Source organism: Haplochromis burtoni, unplaced genomic scaffold (assembly GCF_018398535.1).
Source record: "Haplochromis burtoni strain Fernald_Lab_line unplaced genomic scaffold, NCSU_Asbu1 Contig_2978, whole genome shotgun sequence".
Lineage (NCBI taxonomy): Eukaryota > Metazoa > Chordata > Actinopteri > Cichliformes > Cichlidae > Haplochromis > Haplochromis burtoni.
The window spans coordinates 1-8,941 of record NW_024585339.1 but is presented as its reverse complement, the minus strand read 5'-3'; the positions used below and the strand labels follow the sequence as shown (position 1 = coordinate 8,941).

Here is an 8,941-nt window from a genome sequence, read left to right as displayed (position 1 = left end):
CAGCGGCAGCAGCCTCAGCAGAGAAGCCCAGACCTCCCTCTGCCCGGCCAAATCCTCCAGCCTTTCTGGGGGAATGCTCCGGAAATGCACCAGAAATGCCCCAGCAATGTCCATTTGTGGACATGGCTATGTCCTGATGCAGTAATAAAATACTTTTCTATGTCTCACCCACTAACACACGTGCAAACACAAGGACAAGCACACCACTACACCCTCCCGACACCACTGTGGCCACATCAGGGGGAAAACAAACACAGCGGGAGCAGCCGCGCCCTGCAGCAGTATGCTCCCAGGAGCAGCATCGCTCAACTAAAGGGCTGATTAGCATGTGAAATGTTTATCACACCACAAACAAATAAAAAGGAGCGACCTGCCCGCATTTACACAAACACTGAAAGTTACTTTAAACCATTATTCACCATTTACATATCCTCAGAATAACACGTTAGCAGAGGCCACGACTGAGGAGACACTTCCTGTGTGTGTGTAACAACACTGTTATTACATTACATGTTATGTTATTACACCTGTACACACTGGCATATTAACACCACAAGCATGTTAGCAAGCTGACCTTCATTATCTTTTTTCTTCCTGAGACACGACTCAGCTCACAAGAGAGAACAGGTCAGTTGTAGTTGTTGCCTTGAAACGTAGATAACAGGAAGAGGAGGATGGTCAAGTTTTTAGATTACAATGGTAAACATGAGGCTTCAGTGAGATCAGTAATGGGTCAAAATGCTTTGTGGGTCCATATATCACCTGACCCAGTTCAGCTGCATGCTTGTGTTATGTTTCCACCTTTAATATTTCCTACAAAGTGTCTTTATGAGGGAATCTGCAGCCAAATTTCAGCCTGGATCACACAACACACACCTGGGGCTGAGGGCGAGCCTGTGATGTGCTTCCTGTTTTTCTGTATTTGGTGGTTATTTGCAATATGTGACGACTCGCTGAAACGCTGTTTGAATGTGACGCCTAAATATGATGAGAAATGTGCTCATTCGCGCCCAGCAGCATTACAGTGTGAACCCTGATATCACCAGGTGCAGTGCTGTCAGTGTGTGATTGGCTGGAACACCTTAAAGAAGAACGAGATCCATTTAGCATCAAAAACGAGCTGCGACCATAAAAACACGGAGAGCTTTTCCTGACCAAGGACCCACATTCCTCATCCTTCCCCTGAAACTGCCAGTGTCACGGTCTGGGTGGAGTCTGGTGGTGTCGCACAGATGTGGCTTTTATGTGCAGCCCACAAACTTTCAATATCGTGTGGAGATCGTTGTGTATTTGGGATAATTGTCCTGTTAGACCTGTGGATCTGAAGAGAAGTCGAAAAATTGTGATAACAAAGAGTCTGAGATGCATTTACACAAACACACACAGGAAACTGTGAGGGGGAATGGGCCCCTTTGTTCCTCTGATACTCTCTGATGCTGGTCTGACTCACGTCTTCCACCAACAGGGTCTCTTTTAGCCCCGCCCTCCTCTCCTGCTCTCACCCTTAAACATCCTTAAACACTACTGATCTTCTGTTAATGGGTCTGCTGGGAGAACTGGATTTCTGTCCTGTTTGGGGTTCAGTAGGTGAACTGTTTCACAGCCGCAGACCAACAAATAATAATCACAGACAGGTTTAGATTGCATAAAATTTATTGCTGGATTGAAGAAGACAACATTTCTCCACCTGTGTACCTTCAGACAGGTGTGCACACTCCATATGAAAGTTGATGAGTTTAAAGCTCAGATCAGGGCACATTTCACAAACTCTGCACAAACTCACAGCATTCAGTGAGAAATGTTCTTTCAATCAGTCCAATAATATCACATAAGTTCATTTGCTAGTGTCATGGTCAGTAGCATATCAGCACCGTCAGTCAAACGTGGGAATGATTTGAACTGCGGAGTACAAACACATTTCTCCTTATTGGCTCCTTCATCTGGCCTCAGCAGGACTTTGGTGAGATGTGAGGGAGGCTGAGGTGATCTTTGGCCCAGAGGTTTGCAGACATCAGAGGTCACTGTGGGAACAAAAAGAAAATTGATTTCACAGAGAGATCTGTGCCACGCTCAGTCAGCTGTAACTGTAGGTTTGCTCCTTTTGCCTTTTTACACCACTGCACTGGGTTTAAAAAGAAGCCGTTAAAAAGTGCCGACTCGGCTTTGATTCGAATGTGAAGAACTGTGTCTGCACAGCAGCCCGGTGTCAGATTATTCTGGTTATCTGGATCATTTTTAACTGTGAGTCTTCAAAGTTTGCTCAAAGCTCCCTAATGAGAAACACTTCATATGTAACCGTCTTATAGACGTGCAGCTTCCTTTCATTCATTTCTGATGAAGTCGTTTCTTCCGTTTTCAGCTGCTTAAACCAGACTAAATATCCCTCTGAGCTTCATTATATGTGTCACAGCTCCAGCAGGTGACTTCCTCCTACTGACCTTCAGCTGCCGACCAGCACACAGCAGACAGCGGCAGCTACGACGAGCCCCCAGAGGCTCCCGGGGCCAGCAGCAGAGTTAAAGGGAGCTCCAGCCTCTGAAACAACAGAGCAGGAGGCAAAGTTAGCAGCTGGCACATCGAGTGGCGCACAAAGAGCCGTATGTGGCGTAACACAGCGGATTCTAACACTCACCCACAACAGTCACATTATAATTAAAAGTGTGCATCTCATCTTTGTACATCTCCCCTCTGTAAACGGCGCTCTTCCTGATGTTGGAAATAGTAAGGCAGCCAGACGACTGGTTAAGCTGGAGACGTCCAGCATATTCGTCTGGGACGCTGGTGATTTCTCCCCCATCACAGAGGAGGAGTGTCTGGTCAGAACCATAAATCCAGACGATATCGTCACCATTGAGCCCAGTGAGTCCGGTCTGTAGAGTGACCGAGTCTCCAGGCCTCACCATCAGATTCTGGATATTCTGACTCATTACGTCTCTCAGAAGAGTGAGAGCTGAAAGGAAAGAGAGGAAGGAGAAGATGAGGGGAGGTCACAGGATTATTATCTGCATATTAAAGCGGTTTTCCACTGCTGTGCTGCGGTGCACTAGTGTGGTGTGAGAGCTCATCAGGTGTGCTGTAGGACATTATTTAATTTCACTTCACTGGTCCAAAAAGTATAATTTATCATTACTGCAGATAAGCTGAGCATCTGTGCTTTCAACGCAGTGACCGGTAGAGTACCTGTCAGTGAGTGACAGTGGGTGGAGCCTGTGTGCGACAGGTGGAGATGTACAGCAGTTTTGGGGGGAGGGGGAGTACAGAGTCTGAACTGGAAAAAATAATAATCGATGAGCTCACTGCTGGTGAGGGTAACAAACAAAAGGCAAAAACGGTGGGCTCGAGTCAATGCAGCAAACGTTATCTTTCGCTTGGATTCACTTCCACTGGAGACCCGACTGCACTGACCCCGGTATGTTCAGTGTTTGTGAAAAGCTCTCCAACAGCGCAAGAGTCCCAACCAAGCTGAAACATCCGTCACGCGTGAACACGCTGACAAACGGATAATGAGAAGAAACACGGGGTTTGGAGCAACTTCGAACAGACGCTGGTTTAAAGCTGAGCTTTGTTCATGAACCTCTGGACAGTTTGGGATTTAATGACATTTTAAACTTTAATGTGTTTGCCAAAACATCCGCTGAGCTCAAGCTTCTGCTTTACAGCCAGCGCAAGCCGCACACGTGACTGAAAGGCGAATTCAAGTGAAGGTGCGGCAGGTACCTTACCCTTAACGGGCTCTGAACCTGCTGTCGGTGGCTAAGAGCCTGCTGAGCTCCTACATCTAACATTTCCCCTTTCTGCAGTACCAGCTCAGCGAGGCTGTGGTTTAATACAAAAAGGCTTTCTTTGCCAACCAGTTTCCCGGTACGCACGGTACCTCCTGGGGATTTCGAGATAAGGACCGTGACAAGCGGACCTCGGAGTCCCGGTGCAAAAGTTCCTCTTTAGTCAAACCAAAGGCACAACAATAACGCAGTAAAAGCTGAATAAACTACTCACATGCGAGAGTTGCGATCCATAAAGGTATTCCTCTGCCACCCATAATGTATCAGCACGTCTGCGCACCGTGACTGCCGCTCAGAGTGAAGACGGAGCTCTACCACGGCCACAGGAGGAGGGAGGGAATGCTAGGACGCGCTGTCACTTATGACACCACGCCTCGTCTCTCTCTCGTCACGTTTCTTTCATGCACTTGTTACCAAGCACGCAGGAACGAGAGGAACGTGAAAGAGAGAGACACGACGGGTGGCGTTCATGTTGGTGAGAGTAAGAGCATGAGTGTTGATTGAGGCTCAAGATGACTCGATATCATACTCGAGGGATACATTTGACATGTTTCAAATATTTTAGGCCAAAAAGTTATTTATAGCAAATCCTGGAAATCAGGTGAGCATCGCTATGAGCAATGAAATGATGTCTATATGGATGGCAGCCCAAAAATACCCACGATAAGATGTTCACTGGTTCTGCAAATGAACAAAAGAGGGGATTCGGCTACTCTGTTCAATAAATGAAGCTCTAACTCTGTTTTCTCAGAAGTATCTTCCGCTACTGCATTTATGAAGAAAGACCGGACTGCACTTAACCTCATCCCTGTTCACAGGGTGCCCCCTGGTGGCAGCAAACTTGTAGTTTGTGTTGTGTTGGGCTCTTGAATAAAAAACTCCTGCTCAAGCGATAACTTGGAGCAATAAAAACTTTAACACCACATCCCCCTTACTGAAGTTAGGTTGGTACATTCTTTTGCTCTTCAAAGAAAAAACGTAGCTGCATAATATTTTTCCCCAGTACAGACCCCGGCTTGTCAGGAAACATAAACTTTGGTATTTTCATAAACAACTTCTTTTACACTCTTAAAACAAGTTGAACATTCTTGTCCTTTTAACCTCCTAAGACTCTACCACAGCAGCATTTTTAATTTCTCTTTGATATTTGGGCTGATTGGGTCCTGATGAATGTAAAAACAAAGAATTACCAGATTTTTTTTTTTACCTGATTTTTTTTTCTAAGAAAAATGAGAGACACATATGAGGATATTTGTTTAAACATTTGATAGAACAGTGTCAGTATAACGTCCTTGTAAGTGGATATCAGGCCCTTGTAGAGCAAAATTGAGTATTTTGGTCTAAATAAGCCAAAATGTGATGTCCACATATATGGACGCCAGGTCCTAGGAGGTTAAACATGCTATTCTCAAAAACAAAACTTAGCATTTTGAAATATGAACTCTTTTTTTTCTTCAAACAATTAGCTTCACAGACCAAGTCTTTTTGGTTTAATCACTTCCCTACCAGACCTGGTTCGAACTACACCTGGTGTACGTGGGGCGTCGGTTTGAGTCTCTTTGTGGGATTGGCCCGAGATTGTGATTCTGATTGTCCCTTGAGGTCCACTGATGATGTACGATCAGGAAGTTGGGTGGACTGATGTCACTGTGCCATACATATATTAGTTTTTTGTAAATATCATATATATATATATATATATATATATATATATATATATATATAATATAAGCCAGCATATTATATATATAGGTATATATATATATATGGTCTAGTACGTGTGTGTGTGTAGTTGTGTGTGATTGCTGTGTTGTGTTGGTGGTGTCATCACGCTTCCTGGCACTTCCTGGCTTCCTAAACTTGTCCTGCAAAGGGCAGCAAAAGATTTTAAAAAGGAATGAAACATGAATCTTTTTTCCTCCTTTTTAAAAAGTTATCCATAGAAAAAGCGAAGACTTGTTTAAAAAGTGCCAAAGCTCTGTAAGTAAAGATAATGAGCTATATTGAAATGAATTTAGGGTTTGCATTAGTTCTGTTTGTTTCTGTATTGTACTTGACTTTTAGAAACTTCACAAATATAAAATATCGAGCCCTTAACTGCCTGTAGCAAGAAACGAACATCTTCTTAGTGGAAATACAGAAGCAGTTCTGTGAGCATACACATCAGCACTGTGGGAGGCTGCAGCAGTCTGCAGCATCATCAGCATTAGAAATGCGTTTAAACCCAAACTATCTGATGGCCCGTCTGTGGTAAACAGGTTGAACTGCGACAGTGGCCGTCGTGGAAGTGGGAGTATTCCTGGGCAGATTTAGTAATGTGCTAGAAACTTTGATGCAGGTGTACAGTGTAGATGAGAAGAGTTGCAAAGCTGTTGCAATCTGTCTTTGAGGACAACACTTCAAAAACAATCTTCTTACTTATCTTCCTCTGTAAGCCACCTTTTTTGTTTCAGCCAATCATGTTACAGACTTGAAGTCAGGTAATTTAATTACTTGCTAGAAAATCTTCCAGCTGAATCCTTTTGAACTTTCACCTGTTCCAACTTTTTTTTGAAATGTAGCAGAAATCAAATTTGAAATGAGCTCATTTAGTGGATGAAGTTGTATAATTTCTCAGTTTTAACATGTTGTGCTATTTATGTTCTGTTGTATAAGAAATGTTGTCTCGTGTGATTTTAGTCTTTTAGTTTTCATTTTGTTCCAATTTAAAGAAAGTCACAACTTTTATGGAGATTTGGTTCTAAATAGAAGAATGAAAGCGAGGCAGGAAGAAAAGGAGAGCCGTGAAAATGACGTGCACGTCCCCTTTACCTTGGTGAATTAAAGAGGGCAAAACAGGAAGGAAGTAATGGCAGAGTTACTGTACTGTAGTTGAAGTTATGATTAAAATTATAAAGTTATAAAGCTGTCACTGATTGGCCTGATAGGTCTGAGAGCTGAGTATGAAAGTGGGTTCAGAAGAGACAGGATCACAACAGACTTTCTTCTTTGTCTGTAGAAACAAAAGCTTAATGAGGAAAACTCTCTCTGCTGAGGTTTTCCACGTGGAAAGCGTTTTACATGCTGTGAAGAGTGGCAGTAGTCCAGTTGGGCTGAACAGCCATCACGTCTCAGATCCTGACACAGCAGGAAAGAATTTGCTGATATTCCTCAACTGATAAAAAGAACAACAAACCGAACCTATAAGATTCAAATTCACTGAACACGTCAAACCTCTGGGACCAGACAGGAAAATCCCTGTTTGTGGATATGTAGGTCTTTAAAATTGTCTAGAAGATAACACCAGGAGAAGGTTGGGGAAATGTCACTATGGCTTCGGAGGCAAGTCACAGCAAACTACTGGATAAACCTGAAGGGACTCGACAAAAGTAATTCAACAATAACAAAGATGTTTGATGATTTGTGGGAGCGAGTGAAGGAAGAATAAACCGTTTTGGTTGGAGAGACATCAGGATCAGAACATCTTTATCGTCACTGTAACAAGTACAAAGGAATTATGTGCAGTCGTCAAGTGAAAACGTTTAACTATGATTACAAAAGAATTATATTTAAAAAATGAGGACTAGCACAGTCATCCATTGCACTGTCCTCATCAGGCTGAACTGGAGGTGAGTGCAGTATATATGTATATATATATATGAGACTGTGCTTACATTTACGTGAATGATAATAATATTAATAATCATGATAATGAAAAACAAGCTGATGGTTTAAGACTTTAAGAAAAACTCAAACACTGATGACAGTCTGATTTCAGAGAGCTGGAACATGTTACACTTTTAGCTCATTGGTCCATCTGTTCTGCTGGATGTTCTGTGACCTCTGACCTCAGAGCATGATCTACTTTAAGGCCTCCTGTAGCTGTGTCACCACAAGGTGGCGGCAAAACCCTGAAGTTGTCAATAGAGCTCAATATGGAGTTTACAGTTTTTTCTGAATGCTTACAGTTTTTTACAGACGCTAGGACACATTTCACAATACTTAGGTCACTTTTGCAAAACTCTTCACACAATCCTCCTAACTGACCGTCAGCTTGGCAAAGCAGCTCATTTCACATTCAAAATGCACCACAACTACCAAAACACTTCATTCAGGTCTCAAATAAACTCATTCTTCCAGAACACTAGCAAAGGTTGACAGCCGACAAACACACTTTGTCACCCACAAAACAATGACCTAAAAAACACTAACAACATGTAGCATTACACAGTGTTTTCTTGTGTAAAACAAGGACACATCTCTGTTTATAATTTCAATATATGTTACTGGAATGAATCAGACATCATGCAGAATTCGTTAATATTTGTTTATGTATTTTTATTTTTTTGCACTAAGTAATCCCAAAATACAAGAATTTGTATACACACCATCCACTGATACACATACAATAGTAATGCTAATCTACTCGGTCTCCTCCATTTGGCCACAGGTTCTCATCCACATCACATCTTATGTCATCTAGGGCAACACACCTAGGAAAGAATCTTCTGGCTGCCAGAATTGAAGGAGTTGAAAAATTGAAGGAGTAACACCTGTGTAGATGTTCATCTACAATGAGAATCAGCTGTGGCTGGTTAAACTGCATTTTTAGATTTAAAATATGTTTCAATAAAATATTGCTGTTGCATTTTGCTGTCTTTTTAAGTTTTGCATTGTGTTATTGTTTTGGCCATAAGTTTAACAGTTTTGAAAACAGTATGTAAGCACATGCAAAATGTCCTGTACGTACAAAGATTTTTGGCAGTTGTTGTGTCTGAGTGAGAAGATAATTCATGAAATTTGAGAGATGTAGTCATTGAATGCATTTTGTGCCAAAACAATGATAACTGGTCCTCAGTTTAGCCCACATAGACTTCTGTTGTGCTCACTGTGTGAGGAGTTTTGCAAACGTGACCTAAGTATTGAGAAATGTGTCCTAGCGTCTGTAAAAAACTTAAACCCTAACTGTGATTCCTGTAGCACAATCTCTAAAACTATTCAGACTTATAGCAAAACCACTCACTGAGTTTGCAAAACTAAAAGCACAAAAACTGCTTTGCACTCAGTTTGCAATTTTGTAACACACACTTTGCAAAACTGTAGGCACAATTCACTGCACAACACTCAATTACCAAATTTCCAACACACTCCTAGCAAAAGTATACACATGTATGGCTCTC

General features: G+C 42.2%; 1 protein-coding gene across 1 annotated transcript; it reads right to left on the bottom strand.

Moving 5' to 3' along the window:
* Positions 1-1,635: 1,635 nt before the first annotated feature.
* On the bottom strand, positions 1,636-4,128 carry LOC121813846. Its single transcript, XM_042217780.1, has 4 exons — positions 3,997-4,128; positions 2,633-2,950; positions 2,439-2,535; positions 1,636-2,021 (listed from the first exon to the last, which is right to left on the bottom strand). Exons 1-3 carry the CDS (start codon positions 4,037-4,039, stop codon positions 2,441-2,443), a joined length of 456 nt encoding a protein of 151 aa, XP_042073714.1. The 5' UTR covers positions 4,040-4,128; the 3' UTR covers positions 1,636-2,021; positions 2,439-2,440.
* Positions 4,129-8,941: the final 4,813 nt, after the last annotated feature.

Excerpts from the sequence above, each read along its gene's own strand:
- LOC121813846 (XM_042217780.1), bottom strand. The coding sequence starts at position 4,039 with ATGGGTGGCAGAGGAATACCTTTATGGATCGCAACTCTCGCAT. Across the intron at positions 2,951-3,996 it reads ATGGATCGCAACTCTCGCAT|CTCTCACTCTTCTGAGAGAC; the intron begins GTGAGTAGTTTA and ends CTTTCCTTTCAG. Across the intron at positions 2,536-2,632 it reads TTATAATGTGACTGTTGTGG|AGGCTGGAGCTCCCTTTAAC; the intron begins GTGAGTGTTAGA and ends CTGTTGTTTCAG.